Genomic DNA, 21897 nt, shown 5'->3' with positions numbered 1-21897 from the left:
TGGAGAAAGTGCCCAGGGTCAGTCTCTTATTCCTGGCAGCCCTGTGTTAACCCCTACAGTGGTAAGCAGAATCAGGCTATCACATACACCTACCTATACCCCCACAAACCCTCTCCCAAATGGATATCCAGCTTCCCTGTCTTGCTGGTGGGCAAGCAGACTGAAACTGCCTCCTGGCCTGACTCCCTTCTCCATCTGCCAGTGTTTCTCTACTGCAAATGCAAACCGAAGATCCTCCCCTGCTTTTTTTTCTCCTCTTCTTCTGCTTTATCTGTCCTGCCCCCCCTGACCTGCCTAGCCCCTGTCTGCAGTGCAGAAATAACCACCTTTAGCTGTGACTGTGGCCTAAGTTAATCACCTTTCTAGGAAAAAGCTGTGTTAGAGCTGACAGGGAGTGCGCAGGCACTTCAGAAACAGAGGTTTTATTCCCATCTGTGTGGGCAGGAGGGTTTGGCCACAGCTGTATTTACCCAGGGCTAGTCTTGTACTAACAAGACTGGAACAAGAACAGGCTGGACGCTGGTGCTCTTGCCCGTGCACAGGTCTGAAGGGCATTAAAAAACCCCAGTTTTTTGGCATCTTTCTTGGTTAAGGACTCCTGTGTCTCAGGCCTCCTGGTGTCACTGCTGCAGAAGTGGCTGAGGTTACGTTTTGGAGGGTTTGTTCACTAACTTATATACCTCGAGCCTGCAGGCTCCTCCCACAAATCAGGCTGCTGTTACTGGAGCCTGTCTGGTTGGAGGGTGCTCACAGCTGGCCATGACCATGGTCTCACAAGCATAGGAAGTTGGAACATATTTTTACCATTTTGGGCCAAAATCTGCCTTCTGGGATTTTTCCCAGTTTTGTACTCATCCTGGAGGATTCCTGTGAGCTGCAGTTTGCTCTTCCTCTATCTTTGTTTAGGACTTGGGAAAACCATGATTGATTGATTGATTGATTGCCTGTTTTAACCATTTTGCCCTCTTCCTGACTTGACAATCTTTAAGCACTATTAAAACTGAATAAGTAAATTAATAAGCTAGGGCCCATTGTCACATGTTGGCTCGGGTCCCACCTGAAATGCTTCTCTCACTCAACCACAACACTGGCTAGAAGTCAGATCTTCTGTTTGGTGGAGAATTTATATAGAAACATGCACCAAAATTCCTAAGTGATTTTGGTGCATTACAATGTTTTTACTTAACATGCAATAGAGCTGTGCACCCAGAGAAGAGACCATCCTTTTCTTACGTGAGCGTGTGGTGTGCTTTAGCATCCCAGATGTCTGCCAAGATGCTTACTCCAAAGATACTGTACCAAAAAGTTGCCTTTGACAAGGGGCCGTGGTCACCATTACCATGGACAGTGTGTGAGACTGGTCCAGTCTCAGCCAGCAGAGACCACGTGCTGGGAGTATTTCCCTTCTTTCTGGGCTTCCATATTTGTCTTCTGAGTAAAATGCTCATCTCTGAAGTACATGGTGCATATATATACACAGATATAGCTAGATAGATGGATATGAGAGAGTGAATTTCTTACTTTTATAAAGCAAATGATAAAGCATCACTTTTAAGAACATGATTGTGGTAAGAACCAAGCTTTTTTGGTAATTTTTCTCCAAAAGTTGTTTCTGAAGATGAGTTGCTTGTTTGGATTCTGGGCAGTTGATCGTTAATCCTGTTTAATAAAATAACAGATTTATATTAAAAGATAAACTCTCTTGCCTTTCTGTTCAAGGGTGGCTGTTAGGATCCGTGGTCCACAACGTGAGTCATCATACCCCTGCTAGAGCACGAGGGTCAATTGGTAGGTGTGATGGGGGCTTTGGCAGCCTGATCCCTGCCTTCTCCTGTTGGCAGGTTGGAGCACTTTGACAGCCAGAGGGAAGGTATCCCTGTTCCCTCACTATGGGCAAGTTGGATTTATAGATGCAGATTGTTCCAACCTTACGGGTCCTTTTCCTTTCGGTGATCAAAGGGACACGTCAGTGCTAGAGGCAGCAATGCCATCACTGTGTGCTCTCACTTTTTCTGGGTGCTCTCATTTTTTCTGGCATGTATCAAAAATAGTTTATAATCTTTTTTCCCTGTCTCCCAAGTTTCGCAGTGTCAATTGATGCCAAGAGCCAGAAGTGGTGCAGCCTGTGCTGCCTGGCTGTTGGACTGCACTGTCCCAGGGGCAGGGGAGTGTTTGCTGAAAGACTTTCTGATCATTTGGTGTTCAGTTTCAGTTTTGGGGGGTCTGGCATGCCCCTGTGTTCAACTGAAATAAAAGGCTGGGAGCATCTGTATGCTCAACAACATTGCAAGTCAGGATGTGGCTGGATTAAGCCAGTGCTCTTGGTTTTAGAGCACAATCGGCGGTGGCAGGGCTGGCTCTTTGACTTGCAGGGGGAACCTGATGCCTCTCGCCTGTCCTTTGGGGGTAGCTGGCCAACAGGCTAATCACCTGCCTAATATAATTCTGGAACAGATATTTTCTGACCAGGAGAGCTAAGATTAGCCCACATTTGACTGCTGGAGGTCTTGCCTGGTGCACAGTCCCTCTGCACCGCCTTTTAGCTTTCTCTGTGTGTGTCAGCATGAGCCAAAAATACTGTTCAGTGGCAGTGAGGAGAGCTGGAAATGGGGCTTAAAGACCCGACTGTGTGGTCCGCCAAGCGCAGGAGCTACCTGCTGTTTTGCCCCCGAGTGTGGGGAAATGGGAGCAGGCTCTTGGCTGCTGTCCGGGCACAGAGCTGCAATAGTATCCTGGAAGCTCCAGGAGCCGAGCTGGTTTGCAGCTGCCAAAGCAGCAGATGCAGCCACTACCTGGCTGCCAAATCCTTGTTTCCTGTGGGGGCTGGAGCCATGGACAGCTTGGGGCTGGCCCCATGGCCATCGCTTCTTGGAGGCCCACAGACAATTCTCCCTCTGTCTGGCAGCAGCTTCTCTGCTTATTTATGGCCTTGTTTTCTCTGATAAATCCCAAACTTGTAACTTTCAGTTCTGCCCGAGGCTGTCAGGGTGATGCTTGTCCTTGTGTCACCAGTGGAGAGTATCTCCCAGGTGATATCATCCAGCTCTGCCATGTTCCCGTGTTTGGCCATAGACCCCGATCGGGCTGTAGCTGCATCCCGCAGCTCCAGCGGGATCAGCTCCACTGGAGCTGGGTGAAACACTGGGTGAAGACACCTCTTCCCACCAGCACCTCTTCTGCTGGTGTCTGGACCAGTTGGCCAAGTCTCAAGCCAGCCTTTGCTTGACTTCTGGGGTAGTAATGTGGAGAGACCCATGGGAAAAGTGTTGCCTGGCAGCAAAGCTGGGAATGCGGGGCAGACTTCTAGCATTTTCTGTGCCCAACGGCATCTGCTTCCGAGTGCTGCAAACCCATGGGTTTTCACAGACCTAAACAGAAGGGACTTGTAACACAGCTCCCTATCTCCTTATGAGGGGAAGCTGGTGTAACCACTCTGAGCTGCAGCTCAACCAGTTACAAGGCAACATAAAAGAAGAGGAAACGTTCAGGCAGAAAAAAACCACCTTCAGTACTTGAAGGCTGTGTTATTTATTCCAACAGCTTATATAGTTTTATCAAACCATCTTTAACACAAAACATGTCTCCTAAAAGAGAGAATGGTGTGAGATCCTACCAGAGATCATCTCAGCTAACAGTTTGCAAAGTTAAGCCTGAATTTCAACAGTCAAAACAGCAAAATGTTTCTCCCCTCCCCTTAACAATATCTCAAAATGCTAAAACCCAAAGGAAAAGATGCCTGTGGCTGGTGCTGCTGGGTCTCTAGGTGGAGCTCATCCACACAGAGCTGTGCTTTGGTCCTTTCCTGATGCTAAGCGGCAGCAGCACAGGTGAGTGGTGCTTGACTTGAAGGCAGGAGGACTGGCCAGGTCCCTTCCCCACTGCCCACCCTGACAAGAGGCCGCATGGACAGTCCATTGGCCAGGTCAGGTCTAACAGATGAAGCTGAGGCTTAGAAAAACCAATAATCTGTATTTCTAATCTATGGAAACAGAATAAATAATCTAAATTTGCAAAGGAGGAAGGTACCTTGAACAGGAAAGTCTGATGTGTTTATTATTACTGAAATCATTTTTTCCCCTAGGGGAAAATTGCAGCTAAGGCATCTTGAGAATGGCTCATACCACTAGAACCACGGCAGTGTTGCTCTAAATCGTTAGGGATAGGAGCAGAAGTCTTTTGGAGGTGCCAGTCCTTGCACAGCATCATGTAGCTCTCTAAACAAAAACGGTTGCAGCAAAGGCATTTGACAGACAACTTGCCATTCCAGGTTGGCTTTTGTCCACAGATTCAATAGCAAATACTTGTTTAAGATGGCCCTCCTCCTGCCCATCCCACCCCCTGCACACTGTCATGGGGAGGGGCTGTTTTCTTGCCCCTCTGGTCTTGCTCCTGGGTTGTTCTCAGAAGAAGTGGCATCGCTTTGGCTTTCTGCAGAAGGGAGGATTGGGAAGAAAGCACCGTTACACTCTGCTGAGGACACAAGTGATCAGTAATTGCATTAGCTGATTTTATTCAGATTGCCACCTGAAGATCTATCGCTACCCTTCTGTGGCCAGGTGTTTAGACTATTGGTTCTCTCCTCACGTTGCTGGAGCACAAACGCTTCTCAACACACCTGGTGATGCTGGGAGGGAGCTTTGGGGCAGGGATATGTTCTCCTTGTCTAACCTGTAAGGGCAACTTGCAAGTGCTCCAGGAACGTCTGCCAGACAGCCTTGCAGCTACCCGAGTTGCTCTCTGTTAGAAGAGCTCCAATTTGTGCTCACTACAGATGGGTGGATGGACATGTGCTAGTATGGGCATGTTGAAAGAGGTAGAGTTGGGAAAATGTGTTTTATAGTGTTTTTATAGTTACAGATATAGGCTGGTGGAGAAAAAGAGCAAGAGCAAAACCTGAGCCTGCCCTCTGCAGTGGTGCTGTATGTTTTGCTGCTTATTAGTGGAATCGGAGTGGCTGGTTTGCTTGTGCTCTGAGCAGAGGATTCATGCTTCTTGTAGTCAGCTGGCTGGCATATACTGAGCAGGCTGCTACTGCTGCCGTGTTTGGGCTACAGGGGAAGATCTGAAGATGACTGGTGGTGTTAAAAATTGTTTCTGTTGCCATTTAAAATACTGTGGAACTATTTCAAGGCTGATTAAAAAAAAAACAAAAACAAAAAAACAACCAAAAAAACCCCAAAACAACCCCAAAAAACCAAAAACCAGAACAAACCAACAGAGAGAAAGCAAACCATAACCCGCTCCACACTCGATTTTTATAAAGCCTAAGATATACCTGATGTGTAATTTTCCCTGGGAAGGCTCTTGGTCCATGTTTGTTCAAGCATCAGTTCCTCTACAAACCAACTGAGCAAAGAGCCTTGGCTGGAGTGTGCACTGCTTGTGTGCCAGGAAACCTGGGACCATTCCATTTACTCTAAAAGCCCCTCAGCCCAGTGAGCCCCTCTCCCACCAAGCATGAAGGCACTGATGCAGCAAGGAACGGGATGTTCCTCTTGAGCATCTGTTTGATGGTCCCAGAGACAGCACTGTTCAGCTGCGCTGCCATTTCATGCCTTGCCCTTCCAGCCTGTGTGCTGGGAGCTGGGCTTACTGGTGTCTGCAGCAGTTACCTGCTCCTTCAACAGCGAGGTCACCGAGGTCCTCGGTCAGCTTGCGCACGCTGACGGTGGTTGCATCTTGGTGGATGTCGTGGACAGCGTTCCTCCGGCCGGCCCGATCGCAGGAAATGAAGTCAGTGTACATGCTGGACTCTACCTCCATTGCATTGCTGCGGAGAAAACACAGCTGTGAGGTCAAGGATGCTCAGCAAGCCTCAAGTCATGGCTCCCTCCAGGTTAGGTTACTCTGTGGAGTTAAGTTACTGCATGAAAAAATAGTCCCTGTAACTCTGCTCCGGTTCCTCTAACAGCAGCTACTGAAATCTCAGATATCAAACCCATCACGTGGGGCGGCGTGTGGGGTGACCCATGGTGCTGGGTGACACACTGTGTTGGGTGAGGGCAGGTAGGCAAGAAGGATTTGTCCCAGCTGCCTTTACTGGCCCTTATTCTGCCTTCCCATTGCAAGGCAAGGCACACAAGGTATTTGCCTCTCCTTTTGAGTTCCTGGCCTTCTTTAAAAGCTGCAAGGTCGCTGGTTAGCAGCTTTTTCCTACAGCAAAACCATTACAGAAAAAGCCCTCCTTTCTCCTCAAAAGTGCCACGGGAGCTTTGAACAGAGGCCAGATTTGGCTTACTGCATGGGGGGATGGGGTGATGATCCAGCCTGAATTTGTAATGGGAAATAATCAAGGCCCTGATGAATACGCAGTGGAAAGCTTGGGGAGCAGGGGAGTACTTTCTCCGTACAGAGCTCTGGATCAGTACTGGCCTCCACTGGTTGTTGGATATCACTGAGAAAGTGCTGGGCTGTAGTGCTTGGAGATAAGCACTTTAACATGTGAAAATCAGCCCTTTTGTGAAATGTTTGGACCCCTTCACTCCAGCCTTGTGTCTGTGCCAAGCACAGAGCACAAAGACAAGCCACTTGTCACACGCAAGCTGTGCTGCAAGCCAGCTCTTAGTTCAGTCCTTAAGCTGTTGGTTTTTTCCTTTAGCTGGTGGTTTAACTTGCCAGCACACAACGTCCAGGGACCTCAGCAGCTCGGGAACATGTCACAGGCTGCCTGGCTCCGGGCACAGACTTAGTGAGCACACGCTGCCTCTGCCCTGGAGACCTGAGGCTCTTGGTTCCTGCTCCTGTTTACTCAGCCTGGCACTTAGCTTGTTTTTCTACATGGAAGTTAGAGATAATCATAGTCTTATCTGCGATTCTGCTCACTATAAAAAATGCCTTTAGCCCTGCTGATGTTGTCAGTACTTGAACGAGGTCCCAGTTAGAAATGCTTGTGTGTAATGAGAAAAAAGATCAACTTCTTGTCACTGACTTGCTTTTGTGTCTTGGGGTTAATGACCCACTGAGAAACTTGCTCAGCTTCCTGGTCAAATCCTGCTTAATATGGCTCTTTCTAGCAGGGAAATCTGCTGGCAGACCATGAGCCTGGACAGGAATCACACTCCTCACTCTGTAATCTCCGATGTTATGGCAGTAGAAAGAAGATGCTGGTGAAGAGCAGTAGCCAGGATAAAAGAGGTTAAATTCCCCCATTCCTGAGACTGAGCAAGGTGCAGTAACCTCAAACCTGCATAAACCTAGTGTGATGTTTCCATTGCCTGAGGGACTCCTCTCTTGGAGCGCCTGGCACCAGCTCACTGGTGGGACTTGGGGCTTGGTCCATCCAGACCTCCCAGGGGAACCCGCTTCTCCAAATCCAAGCAAATCTCCTCCCAGGGCTTGGCGTCCATCTAGCCCCTGTTAAATGGGTAAAAACTGCATCCTTTGCCCCAGGAAGAGATCCCAGCTGTTGTTTTTCCTCATCTTCCCTCCTTCCTTTCCAGCCGTGCCCTTCCCAGGATGAGGTGTCTGCTCTGGATGCAGCAGGCTTGCTGATCTCAGCGGGCAAAGCACCTTTTCCATCATTCCCAGACAAGTCCTCCTCGCAGCTCATTGGAGCCCAGAGGCTGCTGACGTTCTGTAGCTGCTGGAGAGGTGTCAGATGGACTTGGAAGGCTTCCCTAAGAGCTGTCCACAAAAGCCTGGATCCATCTCCACATCCGTAAGGTCAATCCAGAGCCGATATGCTCAGGAGTCCTCCTGCCCCTGTTTTGGGGCTGGACCACCTAGTTCATAGGATGGACTCCACAAACTGGGGAGCAGGAGCCGACCAGCACCTGGGACACAGCATTTTCCCAGTGTCCCTTGCTGTAGCTGCCAACAGTAGATGTGATTGGCTGCAGGAGCACTGTGGCAAGTGACTAAATGCCCCATCACATGGAAAAAGGATGGGATCGTGATTAAAAATAGGAACCAAGTGTGCAGAAGCAGGTCCTGCTCGGACAGGTTTGCGTCCCAACTCGGTGGCCAGGAGATGGCGTGTGTGATTTATTTATTTCCATGGCTGGGAAGGTTCCTGCCTTTGGTTCTCCACTCAAAGAGCTGGAGGGGGCTGATTTATGAGCAAAGCTTACAAATGTGTGCAGTTCCTTCAGGATTTTCAAGGTGGCAGCTCTCAAAAGCCTTGAAGGGAGATCCCTCCCTGCTGGCAGACACGCCAGCCTCTGCCTCCAGGAAGCTGTTGGACTGAGGAGGTGATGGGAGCGGTCGCCTCAATTTTTGATAGAAAAACCTCATTTTGCAAAGAGCATTTCCACATTTTCAGGCAAGTGAAAAACAGTTCGGTGGGTTTTTAGTCAGTGGAAACATCTTTTAACATCTGCCAGGGACAAGAAAGGAACCACCTTCCCTCTTGCCCACGTAGACCTGAAACTGCATCACCATGGACAGTCATGTAGTGGTGGCAGGGGGTGCAAAGGGGGGTGCATCACCCACTGGCTCCTCACCTGTGGATTTTCATACTCCTTTGGGCCAGCAGGAGGGAATGATGTGCCGGCTCTTGCCAGGCATTGCGGGAATAAGCCCACAGCACACAAACACACTGCACAAAGGTTTCCAGGGCACTTCAAAGAGATGACTCAACTTGTCCCCAGAGGGTAATTTCCTGCCTCCCTTTCCTCCTTGCTGTTGTTGGTAACAGAAACAGTCCCTGTGTCCTTGGTGCAGCATGCCAGCCAGCAGGGATGGGGCAGGGGATGCATGGCATGGTGACAAAGGCCATTGGCATGGAGCTGGGACCTGCTGCCCGTTGCACATTCCTCAAAAAGCTTTTCTGTGCTGCTTGGAGGGAGGCTGTGTCCCCTCCACTATGGGAACACAGTGCTGCCTGTCCCAGGGCAGCTGGCCACAAGCAAGGAAGCCCCTCACAAGCTGCCACAGACACCAGACACATCCCCAGAGCCACCTCTGCTCCTGTGTCCCCTTGAAGTAACCTGGCTCTGCCAAACCTGCTGTTTGGCCGGGACTTAATTTATCCACAATGTCTTGTGAGGACTAAAAAATCTGGAGCCAGAATAGTGTTGGCTTTCCTGATGTGGACTCAGCTTCTGGAGCGGTTTTGCTGCCGGGCAGTTTGGCTCACCAGCATTTTCCAGGGAAGTCACAGAGCGGCTGGCTCTGCTCTGCGCAGCTGCGGCTTAACCAGCTCTACTTACACTGCAGCTGAATTGGACCCATTTAGAAGGTGGATGCTAAGAAATTAAAGGGTTAAATGTTTCTTCTACCTTTTGATAGAAGAAACAGCTTCTAGGGCAGCTCAATGCCTCTCTGAGACCCACTGACAAGCCAGCATTCAATTCCCATTTCCTACCTTGCCTGCTTCTCCACAGCACAGATCCCAGGGACTACTAACAAACAGTTATTGCAAATAATACAAGAGTGGCCTGGAATAATACAAATGACCTGGAAACACCATGGGCAGGTTAAACTTGACACAGGGCTGAGCGCCTGCGGAGCAAACACAAGCCCTGTGACCCCAGCCAGCAGCCAGGGCCTGACTCCAGGGGATCAGATGGGTGTTACAGTCACACCCAGCCCCAGATTCCAGCTTCAAGGAAACCCTTTGCACGATACTACATCTGTCCCTTGTCTAGGTTAAACTGTAAGCTTTTTATGGCTAGGAAGGGCTATTTTTGGACTCTGCATCGATGGTGGCTATCAGCAGGCTGTGCTGAATCCAACCAGCTCCCCCTCTGCTTTGCTGCTCCTTTCTGCTCTGCCTCTCTTACCTCTTGCTTTCCTCTTCACCTAACTTGCCTTTGCAGTCACTGCAAGGGCTCTTTATGTGAGATGAAGTCTTGTCCATCTGTACGTGGCGCCTGTCACACGTTTGGACCTTAGGCAGGTTAATCCCCTGCTCAGACATTCCTGGCACAGCACACCTGGGCTGCTGTTAAGGAAGGAGGTTCCAAGGTTAAACACAGCAATGGCTTTCCAGCTTAACTAGGCGTGAGTCGCCGCCCTGCCTTCCTTTAGAGGCCTCCCTGTCACTGGGGGCCGAGCTGGGGCTGCTGCTCTGCTGGGACACCCACCCAAGCAGGGGACCTGCCCCTTGGCCACCACTGTGGCCACAGCAGATCCAGGGGGCACCCTGGTCCCGGGGCAGGAGCCCCAACAGACACGTCCTGGGTGCTGCTGCCCGGCTGCGGCCCTGCGCCAGCCCGGTGCCAGGGGCCGTTGGGACCAACTGCTGCGAGTTCTGCCCGCAGGTCATAGAATCATAGAACCAGAATCAACGTGGTTGGAAAAGAGCTTTAAGATCATCAAGTCCAACCGTTCCCCAGCACTGCCAAGGCCACCGCTAACCCATGGCACTGAGGGCCTTGTCTATATGGTTTGTGAACACTTCTAGGACAGTGACTCCACCTCTTCCCTGGGCAGCCTGTTCCAGTGCCTGAGCACCCTCTTGGTGAATGGTTCCTAATCTCCATCTAAACCTCCCCTGGTGCAGCTTGGGGCCGTTTCCTCTTGTCCTGTCCCTTGCTCCTTGGGAGCAGAGACCAGACCCCTCCTGGCTCCATCCTCCTGTCAGGCAGTTGTAGAGAGTGATAAGGTCCCCCCTGAGCCTTCTCTTCTCCAGACTAAACCCCCCCAGGTCCCTCAGCCCTTCCTCATCACACTTGTGCTCCAGGCCCTGCACCAGCTCCGGTGCCCTTCTCTGGCCCTGCTCCAGCACCTCAATGTCTCTCTTGCAGTGAGGAGCCCAGAAGTGAACACAGGATTCAAGGTGCAACCTCACCAGTGCCCAGAACAGGGGACGATCACTTCCCCAGTCCTGCTGGCCACACTGTTCCTAATACAAGCCAGGATGCCATTGGCCTTGCCTCCTCTGTCCCACCACCTGGCCAGGGACATGCTTTCCACTTTCTTGGTGTCACACCAGAAGATCTAACGCTCTCCTTTGGCCCCCAAACTTCCAGAGTCATAAAGACACGAATCCAAGCTAATCCTTGCTGTGTTTCTGGGGTAAAATGTCAAAGTTCTTCTATGGAATGGGGATGTGACTCCCTCTTCTGCTCATGCCTCGCATCCCACTTCTCTCGCCTTCATTGCCAACCTGCAGGGACCAAGGCATGAAGCTGTACAGTCTGCCTTCAAGCTCTCCGCATTGTGCAGTGCCCCTTGCCCTTTCATTCCAGGGTACAGTGACTATTATTAGACCTCTCCTGCTGGGGCCGGATCCATAACAACAGCAAAACATACTCAACAGCCCTGCTGGGCTTTTAAAATATTTACAGTGTAAGATGGTTTACTGCAGAGGGGGGCCTGGTAGAGCACAGAGACGGGAGCACCGGGATTTCTGTGCTCCCTGTGGCTCTGCTGTGAGGTTTCCTGCTGGGAGAGTCGCATCCAGTAAGGAGGGAAAAAAATCCCATAGGGCTGAAGCCAGCACTTGAGGTCAGGGGGTTTCCACCAACTGTCTGACAACTTCCAGCTGGAATTTCAGCAAATTTTCCACTGGGTCTTGTCTGGGAACAGGCACGAGGGGTTGCACATCAAAGCAGGAGGGCTCTGAAATGGCGTTATCAGGGTTAGAATGTATTTTTAGACCTGTGCTCATGCCTTAAAGGCCTCGCTATTGCTCATGACCCCCATGCACTAGAGCTTAGATCCACTCCAGAAGCTGAAGACGGAGATGTTCTGTTTGGAGCCCAGCCTGGTAGTGGCTACATATGCAACAAGCATTGTTAAGGCTGGTGACAAGGTCTGCACCAGGCATAGAGCTTCCCTGCTGGTCTGTGTTCTCCAAAATGTGGTGGAGATGGGTCTTGTTGTCCAGAATTGCTGTGCCCCAAACTGCAGAGCCCCAGCTTCCCGGCTGGGTGAGGAAACAGGCAGGACCAGGGCAGCAGCATGATCTCCTACCAGGGCATGTGTGTCCATCTCATGTGCTGAGCAGCTTCTTTCCAGGTGAAAATAGCATGGAAAAGCCTCAACACACTCCAGCGGTGAAGAGATGTAAAGATTGGGTATGGCACGCGGTGTTTTTGGAAGGCTTTTGCTGTGGGATTCCTAGTAATAACTCTGCACCCTCTGGCTCTTACGCTAAATACAATTAATTCAGCCAGTGCAGACAGCACAGCTTCTCCAGCCACTGCAGTGGTTTTGCAGGTTCAGAGCTTCCAGGGTTCTCTAGGACTTGGTGGAAAACTAATTCATGGAGTGGGAGAGCAGATATAGTAGTGGGCCTGAGGCTCTGTGTCCTTTTGCTTTGTTCTGGTTTTACAGCATGAAGATCACTTAATGCCTGTACAACTGGTCGCTAATTGCTTAGCCTCAGATTTAAGATTAGGCTTAGACTGACTCCTCTGCAACTTCACAAATCTTACATTTAGCTTTACCAAGCACCCCAAACATCCTCCCCTCCCTCCTGGCCTTTAGCACATCCCCAGGGACTCCCGCAGTGTCTCTGCTGTTCCAATGCACCTCTTGCTGCCCCACATCCTCCCCGCAGTGCCTGGCTCCAGGCTGACGTAAGATGCTCCAGCCGGATTTCAAAATCACGGCTGACCCTTGGCACAGGGGCAGGGCGAGTCCTTGTGTGTGCTGCTGTGGTCCCCAGGGGAGAGGGGAAGGCTTGGAGAGGAATGGGGAAGGTGGAGGGGATTGCTCAGCACCACCAGCATCCTGTTAGTGTCAGGATGTGTAGGAGGGAGCTGTCTGTCCATCTGTCCACCAGGATGGCAGCCCAGTGCCATGCAGCCCTGCCTGCCTGCATCCCCATGCCTGGGGCAGGCATCATTCCCCTGCCAGTCCCCACGGGGCATGGGTGCTGAGCATCTGCTCCAATAATCCTCTGTTACAGGAGGAATCACGGTTTGCCTTAGCAACCAAGGTGTGCTGGAGCTCTCTGCTCCTCCCTCCCCACAGCACCGAGCCTCAGCTGCAGCTTAAGCCTCTTCTGCAGCTTCTCACTAAGTTGATTAATGGAAATAATTGGTCTCTTCATGCATCTGCAGACAGTTGCCGTGACAGCAGTTGTATTTTTGTTTTGCTCCCAGGTCGAGCTTGTTTTTCACATCCCACGGCTCTGAGGTGCTAATAAATCTGGGCACTCCATTCCACCCCCCTTCCGAAGGACACACATCCCTCCGAGGGATGGGGTGGCACAGCAGGATGAGGCACGCTCAGGACACAGAAGGCTGGCACCTTTCTGCTCCCCATTTGTCACCCCCTCAGGCTCACACTGGGTGGACACGGTGTTCTGTGTCCAGCAGAGAGCAGCGAGCCAGACCCCTCGTGGTCACCCAGCATGGCCACAAGCACCCATCACCTTGTTGGCCGGCACCCACAAGTCCCCTGCAGAGTCCATTTCAAGGCTCTAAGGAGTATGAGGCTACAAGTCCCTTCTCCATTAGTTTTATTTTCTCCCAACTTCTTATTTAACTGCCTTTATATGCAAATTTATTTTTACATGAATAAAACCAGCGTTTTTGTGTGGAGGATCTGCTGATGCCTGCACTTACAAAGCAGACAAACCACAGACCAGTCACTTTAAAGCCTTCAACTGCAAAAGCCCCACAGCTGCTCTTACAGGCATGTTCCAGGAAGACTCATGTATTGTCCCTGCTTGTGATTACAGACACCCCATTACAGCTGGGCCACGGGGTGGATTCTTTTGCAAAGGGGATCCCCTTCACATTTGGGTTCTCTGCCTTCCCTAGAACAATTCAGGAAGAAAAGTCCCTGCTGGATTTCATTTCAAGCCTAGAAACTCCCTAGTGGTCCCATAGCTTTTCTCATCATACCAACACACTGACCTCTGATTGATCACCTACTCAAACCCTGCTTTAATTCCCGGCCCAGGGATGCTCATCCACGGCACAACATCCCCAATACCTTCCAGGCTTCCCTGGGCAAGAAGAAATCAAGTAAGTGCAGAGGAGGTGCAGCTGGGGCTATTTTCTAGCAGAGCTGCCCTTGTCAGTATAAAGGGAAGGTGAAACCTCAGGAGGTTTTGATGGGATACCTGTTTCTGGGTGAAGACATTTCTGCAAGGACAGAGGTAAGAAAGGATGGGTCTTTATTTTTATGTCTAGCAGGAAAAAGAGCAATTTTGTCCAGCTTTTCTTTGTAATTGGAAGTGTAGAGCTCTGCTGCTGTGTGAAAGCAGTGCTCACGTAGCTGGGGAGGAAGCTTAGCTTGGAAGAGGTGTTGTGCAGGCTGTAACTATGCAGTTTTGGCTGCTGCTAGTTGAGGAGGCTCTGCTCAGCACAGAGTGCATGAAGCTGAGAGCCACCTGCCTTGGCTCTTCCTCATTCAGGCTTGCAAAATCCCATAGGAACTCACATCCAGCATCCAAAGGTCGTTCTGACTTGTAGTGTAAGGGGCTGAGCGAGAAGCTGTGAAACCTCTTGAGGTGTGAGAGCCCTGGCAGCTCCCAGTGGTGCCTAAAAATAACCAGGGCAACTCTTAAGAGTGTCAGTGTGGAATGAGGCTGATCAGTAAAACCAGGCTCAGCTTTGCTCCCTGGAGCTACTTGCCCTGTCCATACACCCCACTGCACAGAAGAAAGCCATCCAGGACCTGGGAAGGTATGGATGGGGGCAAGATCTGTCTTTGGGAGCTGTGAGAAGGATTGGATGGGGGGAATGGTGCTGGTGGTGCTTTATGTATGATGGAAAAGGAAAGTGTAGGAGTTACAAACAGCTGGGAGTGAGAGGTGGCTGAGTTAAGCCCTTTTGGTTGTTACCCACTGAAATCTGGAGTCTCTGTGGCTGTGCAACCTGGCTGGGAGCCCTACCTGGGCAGAGAAAGTGCTGTTGGCCTGCACACCCCCTTCTCTGAGTATTTCTGTGATGGATGGAGAATTTCTGAACATCTAGTTCAGGTGATGTTCCTTTCCTTTCCTTTCCGCAGGCAGGGTAAATCTGTCTACAGAAGTCACTAGGGATATGACATTTAGACACGAGCTGAAGCGGTGCTCGAGGCATGCCTGTAACATTACACTGGGGATGCTCAGTGATCGTTGCAAGTTATACTGTCAGAAAAGGGAAAGGCTCTAAGGAAAAGAACTGCCAACTATTTTATGGTCCACTGAAATGCAGCCTGGGTGTAGAAGGACACGGGCTCTCTAGCATACATGGGAAAGGTGCTGGATAGAAGAGATGATGTGCCCTGAGAGACCTGTAGGAGGAATGTCTATGTGCACCAAAGAGCCCTGAGATCCTGTATGGCCAGATCTGCAAACAATACGCCTGTGGCAGCTCCACATAAGGGAAAACTCAGTGCAGGAATAAGAGAAAGCAGCAAGATGATCTGAGGGCTGAGGACATGCTCTCAGTGCAGGGGCCATGGCAGTGAGAGCACGGAAAGGACTGTGAGCTGGTGGATCTGCCGCTTACGCAAGCATTGCAAAAGGTTAAGCTTTGGGGGTTCCCTGGATCTGGCTGGGCTGACTCTACATGCACAGAAAAACTCATTTATGTGGTTATTCACAGGGAAAAAAACCATTCTCATGTGAAATATGCGGGCAGGATTAGCACACCATGTCCCCATCGCTGGCAGGGGAGAGGCCGTGCAGCACTGCTCGCACCATGGGCTGCCGGTAGAGTCAGTGTTGGAACAGGGATTGGGACAAGCACATGGCTGTTAGTATGGAAAATACAGCAGGAAAGTCATTATGGCACAATTGTTGATATTTTTTCCCCCCTCGTAACCGCCTTCTAGCCTCTAGGAATTGAGAGTACGGAGGGAGGTCAAATGACGCTATGAAACAAGAAGGAAAATAACCCCATTCCTGTTTATGTAATATCTCCCTGTGAATAGAAGTTTGTATCAGTCCACAGCGTGAATCCCTACCTGATTTAGTTGACTTTCCTTCTGGACATGACTTCAAACAAGCTTCATACGCAGGATGCAGCAGCTTCTGGGGAAGGAAAAGAAAATAAGCATAAGAAAACATTCTCTGTGCTTTTGTTGGGAAGCTTAAAGCTCAGCTGCTTTTCCCACTGGCTGTGACTAGGACAGCAAAGGGGACGTGGGGTCTGGCAGGGCTCAGTCTGAGCCTGTCTTGGTGAGTATGAAGGCACCAACTGAAGGGCTGCGGATGGTGGTGGTCATATGGCACCTTCTCAGGAGGGTTTGTGCTATTAGAGGTGTGGCCTGTTGTGTCTAAGAGCAAGGGAAGTCCAGCCAGGGCCTGGCTTCACAGAGAAGTTCTCTTTGGTTTTGCTTCTCCTTTTGTTGACCTTCTGTGGATGTGCTGGGGAGAACTGCAGCAACTTGTGTCTCCTGACCTGCACCATGGAGGGACCCCATGGCTGCCTCGAGAGTATAAATGCATATTGGTTTGCAGCTCCACTGCCCTTTAAAGAAGTGAAACTTCAGTATCAGGCTCTGAGGCAAAAGGGGAAGTTTGATCTGGTGCTTTTGGTCTCCTTGTTGGGTCCTCGGGTTTCTCTGCTGTTTGCACACAGCTGCGCCTTATCCTGCTGTCCCCAAGCCCCCCTCAAAGCCATTTCCTCTGTGGCCTTAACATCTGTGGGTGCATTGCAATCCCCTGACCTGCACAGCCCAGCCAACAAGACACTTGCTTATTTTAGCAGCTGTTTCAGCTTTCAGACTTTTTGGAACATCATGGACTGTGCTTTTTTTCACTTTATCCCAGGAACAAATATTAGCAGAACAGAAAGCAAGAGGTAAACCATTTAACCATGTAAGCATTAGCTCACCCAGCAATTCATCAGTCTGGTTCATCTGGGTTGAGTACTGCTCTGACTGGAACGATTCCCTATCTTTTTCCGATGTGGGACAGATCTACAGCCTTTATTTTTGTGACCCACTTTTTAAACTCCCAAGTTTCGGAGCTGACTACTTGCTGGCTCTGGCCCTGCTTCAAGGACAGGGCACTTGCTGCTTTCTGTTTGCCCATCTGTTAAATGGAGCTATTAATAATTGCTCCCCTTGCTAGATGCTTCAGATATTTGTAAAGCACTTTCAGATCTGCAGATGACAGATTTACAGACGTGGAAAATACTAATTATGATCATGACAGGAGCAATACAAAGGCACAGGGATTTAACAATACACTTTTGTTAGTGTTTACCCCATTTACAGTGAGGTGCTTACTGGAAAACACTGGGCCGGAAAAGAAACAGTATTCCCACAACCCTGGGAATATACATGGCTCTTTTGGGGCACCAAGCAGGCAAACAAAAGCAGGAAGGAAGAAAGCAAGCCAACTTTGGAAATCCATGAGTCTTTATTTTCCTCCTTTGCCTTCCTTCCTTGCTCTAGCTCATGTGTTCCACAGCCCAAACAGTTAAACCTCCAGCGCTTCAGATGTGTTGCAAAATATCTCAAAATACGTGGCCCTCTGCCAAGAGAGGCTTGAGGCAAATTGGAGCAATGATGCTCTGAAGTAGAAGTTATCACTGAGCAGCCCTGTTCCTGACAGGATGTGGGAGGAAACCCCCATTTTCTCTGTCTTTCTCTCAAAAGAAGACCTGATTTTCGGAGACAGAAAATCTTCAGCAACTGGTATTGGCTTTCCAACCCTACAGCCCTGGCCAGATGTTTCTTCCCACAGCCCTTGCTTGGGCATTTCAAGTCTGAAGCTGTGCCCCTTGCTCCATCCCTAAAGGTTTAACCTCTTCTGGCTCATGCAGTCCTGGGGCAATGGGCAGAGCTCTGAAGGCCCCTCTGTGCAAAGGCCGGGCAATATCCCACACAGAGTTTGGGATATTTAAGGGTGCTGGATTAATCCATGCAGTGTGACTAAGGATGGGCTAAAGCAACTTGTTAAAGAACACTCTGTGAAATTTCCTTATGTAGTCTTATAATCCATCAGGGTACCATGGATTACTTTGGGATCCCTGTGGGAATGTTCATTGGATAGCTATGCATCCATACCCCATGGTATCATGGAGTTACCTAAAAGGGACAAACACACGAAACAAACTCGGTGCTCTCAGCATGGCTTCAAAATTAATTTAGCATGACTTCAAAATTAATATATGTTCAAAAAAAACCCCTCCAGAATACTTCTTGGCAGAATTCAGCATTATTCTACACAACAGCTATTCTGGTGCTGCTTTTGATCCAAAGAGGAAATCCTTTCTGTTTTCGAGCGAGGTGATGGCAGCAGGGCGAAGGCTGTTCTCATGTCTCTTGACTCCTGGGTAAACAAGAGGCTGGACATATCGCTGACCAGAACAGGAGCCCTGTCCTCCCAGAGCAGACTGAGGCTGCCTCATTTAATGCCTTGTCCCTAGCAGCAGCCAGCATCCTTGGCCTCGGAGGTACAAAAAGCCTTGTAATTGTAGTGGAATGTTTTTCATAAGTCACTAATGACTCTGAACCAAGAGGTTTTATAATCCTTAAAATGCAATATCCTCTTAATCATACCCAGGATTGTTTTGTTACCAAGATAACTACCTGATACCCATCATATTGCCTTCTGAGCTCTCAGTTTCAGCAGTATCTCATGGCAATGAGCACCACAGATGAATTGCACTTTGAGGAAGCAGTACTTCCAGCGAAGCTGATGACGCTCCAGTGGGGATATGTTTGGCTTATTACATCATTGCAAGTATCAACAGAAGTTGCCATTGTGGTGCTGACCGGGGAGTTCTCGAGGCAGCGGCTTGACTGGCAACACGCCTGCATGAAAGCTGGGGTGGAGATGCTGTGCAGAGAGCACCGGGGCTGTGCTGGGAAGGAAGCGTCTGGGAACTCGTCATGCGAACCAGAAAGGGGTGGTGTAAAGTACATATCACCCCAGGCTTGAAGAGAATGAGGGTTCTGGCAGAGGGGAATAGGTGGTTCATAGTCCAAATGCTGGTTTTCCTGCTTGTGCTACAGGTGCCAGCTGAGTCCTGGTGCAATGTCTTGACTTCTCCAACTGCCGTTGTGACAAAGTCCACCCAAGAGGTGAACATTCCCTTCTCCCTGGCTGGTGCTGGGAAGCCCTGGGAGGAGCTCCCTTAATGACTTGGCTTTTTCTAGCTGTGGACTAGAGACAGCTGGAAGTATGGGGTTTTCCCCCTCTCATACTCTCTAAGTACTGTGATGGAAAATGTGTTTTCTGGGTCAGTCCATATATACAGCTTTGTTGACGCTAAGGAAACCCTTAAGAGTGTGGAGAAACAATTGGAATGTGAAAATGGAAGAGACCTGAGCAGGGTGGCATACAAAGGCAAACAAAAAGCTATGTTGAAGCTTCTGCTGCTCCTTATGGAATTGCAGATTCATCTCTGATTCTGCCACAGACCTGTATGAGCCCAGGAAAATCATCTGCTCTGTGGAGCCCATGTAAAATAGGAACAATGCTGGTGTTTGGTTGCCCAGACAGGCTGGAGGGATTAATGCACAGCAGTATGCTGCAGGAACTGGCTCTGAAATGTGGGAGATCAGGAATTGTTAGCAACTTGGAAAACATTTTCCATAGTTATTTTGGCTGGCAGGGTTGTGTGTGCCTGTGGGTATTCCTCTGAGTGGGCTCAAAAGTAGATTTACTTTTCTTTGGAAAAAGAGGATAAAGGAAAAAAGCAAAACTCCACATTGGAGATCACCATATGCCTGTGCAGCTCCTCAGAATCAGCCACTGAGTACAGAAATGCCAGGGGTTGGTAGATGCATGGCTATGAACACTCCTGGATTTTCATCTCTTCATGACCAGGCTGCTTACACTGGGAGCCTATGTGCTATATTTAATGGTCTCCAGTTCTCTGAGGAAACAGAGTCTGCACTCTCTGGAAAGTGTCCCTAAAAATGATGGCATGGGGCACTCGTACATCCATGTGGAACAATGTCTGCAGGGCTCAATGCCCTGTTCTGTCCTTGAGGTACGTTAAGCACTACTGGTGCATCCATCTTTGTGAATGGCCATTTAACCTGCATCTGTGCTATAAATGAATCCAACCGTCGAGGATCTCTCCATGCATCCTTCTCTGCCAAGCACCATCCCTCACGAGAGCGGAAACGTGACAGTTTCTCAGTTGGGTGGCTGTGCATTAGCACTGTGGCCCTTTCCAGCCAAAAGTCTCCGAAGTCAAGGTCTGCTCCGCAGCTACCCAAGCCAAGCACATCAGCCTCACTGCCAACAAGCAGCCCAGACCCTGATGGTCTCTGTCACCCGGTCAAGTCATCCCAGCTCCACAAGTCTCCTCACCCTTCTGCAGCATCCCTGCTGCAGTTGCCTCCTGCTCATTTGACCCAGCATGTCGCCCTCCCAGTCTGAGCCACCAGCCCAGCCACCCAGGGCATCGCTTCTGGGTTCACAGTTATACTTGGCTCTTGTTCTACAGAACCATCCACCCCAACCAGGCAAAAGGAAACGTTTCCCAAACACCCCCTTGGGGCCAAGGCATTACATGCATGTGAAAGCTCACCACCGTGGCTCACTACCAGCTGCTTAGGGGAATCCAGAGAAAGAAGAGAAAGGCACACAGCTCCGAGGTGGAGGAATTTGCAAAGCCTCCTGAGAATACCACCACACAGCAGTTCTTTTTTTATCCCAAGTCTTTGCCTTTTAAAACATTTGCTTGGAAAGCTGGATGCCAGCGAGTCTCTGAGCCTGCTCCTGCCGCTGCTCTCACTTGTGCCTGCAGCTCGACGGGGAGCCCTGCAGCTCCTGAAGCCATAAGGATGGATTCACACCACGGCCCTACGCAAACGGCATGCTGGGTGCCTGTCCCACCGGCTGGCATCCACTCCCCTGCAAGCACAGAGCCACCCCGGCGCTCTAAGGGATTCCCTCCAGGAGTCGCTCAGAATAAATGGACACATGTCAGAAACGAGGCCAGAAAATCCCCACGGGGGTCACTGATCCATGCGGCCCTTTGTGATTTCTAACTGCCAAGTCTGCTCTCCCTGCCACCCCTTCACAGCAAGTCCTGAACTGCACGATTTTCCAAGTGAAAAAGCAGCCACCTCCCTGCCATCAGCCTACTAACCGTTTCTCCCAGCCACAGAAAAACCGGGATGCAGCTTAGTTTTTCAGCCCATGGTTTGTGGGCAGCAAAAATCTCGCTGTTTGCAGCTGGTATGCTGAAAGTTAACTAAACAAATCCCCCCTTTGTAACAGGGCTCCAGCTCCCATTTTGGGGCAGCAGGAGAGCAGCCTCTCGCCGTGCTGCCCGACAGGTCTCCTGGCCACCAACCACCCCAGCCCATCACCAGCCCCACGCACCCGCAGCAGCGTGCACAGCCCTACTTACAGCCACCCGGCTCCCGCTGCTTCTCGAATCCCAAGTTACGTGGCCCCGCTGCTGAGGAAGAGCTGGAGGCTGGATTCGACCCTCCCGGTGTCCCTGCCCACCGCGGCGAGCAGCCAAGCTGGCCGGGGGAGTCACAGCCAGTTTCAGACTTGCAGTTTCCTTCTACTGGGAGCTGCTAAATGAAGTTGCACTTCTGGGGCCAAGGGGCGTGTTCTCCTCCGCTCCCGAGTCAGTCCCTGCCTGCTGTAATCCAATGCTCATCCCGATGATGTCAAGCAGCTACCGCTCGGCTCCTACCTTACATTGGCAGGAGGGATCTGTTTCCTCTTCGCAGCGATCTTTGTTTAGCTTCGCCTTGTAACCCCATCTCCTAGCAGCTGCATGTGCCCAAACATCCTTCCTTCGATGCTGGGTGCTGAGGCTTTTGCTGCAGGGCGCTTCCTCCTGCCCGCTGCTCCCACAGCCTCTCCAGTGCATCGCTCGGATGCGTGTCCCTGCTGCATCCCACCGTTCATCCTCTCCATGAGGGCCTGGCCAAAGGCACCACCATTGCACCCCATGCAGTCAGGGCTATTTTACCCGGCATAGCACTGGGAAGGTGCCTCCCAAGAAAAAAATAGCTTCGTGTCTTTTTAGAGCTCCTTTTGCTCCACTGACTCCCATGGGGTAGAAGCCAAGCGAACTTCAGCTCATCTGTCCCTGGGTGCCAGCCTTATTTGGGGGTGAAATGCTGAGCTGGTGA

General features: G+C 50.4%; 1 protein-coding gene across 2 annotated transcripts; it reads right to left on the bottom strand.

The window, feature by feature from the left end:
• Window positions 1-3483: 3483 nt before the first annotated feature.
• PKIG (cAMP-dependent protein kinase inhibitor gamma) lies at window positions 3484-21572 on the bottom strand. 2 transcript variants are annotated; one of them, XM_030503372.1, is made up of 4 exons: window positions 21453-21572; window positions 15796-15862; window positions 5613-5770; window positions 3484-4428 (listed from the first exon to the last, which is right to left on the bottom strand). In XM_030503372.1, exons 3-4 carry the CDS (start codon window positions 5761-5763, stop codon window positions 4349-4351), a joined length of 231 nt encoding a protein of 76 aa, XP_030359232.1. In that variant the 5' UTR covers window positions 5764-5770; window positions 15796-15862; window positions 21453-21572; the 3' UTR covers window positions 3484-4348. The 2 variants fall into 2 exon arrangements, with proteins under 2 accessions (XP_030359232.1, XP_030359231.1); XM_030503371.1 differs by lacking the exon at window positions 21453-21572 and adding an exon at window positions 21156-21374.
• Between the last annotated feature and the right edge of the window lie 325 nt (window positions 21573-21897).

Source organism: Strigops habroptila, chromosome 13 (genome assembly GCF_004027225.2).
Source record: "Strigops habroptila isolate Jane chromosome 13, bStrHab1.2.pri, whole genome shotgun sequence".
Lineage (NCBI taxonomy): Eukaryota > Metazoa > Chordata > Aves > Psittaciformes > Psittacidae > Strigops > Strigops habroptila.
Note: the sequence above shows the minus strand (reverse complement) of the source record. Positions and strands in the feature narration are given on the sequence as shown.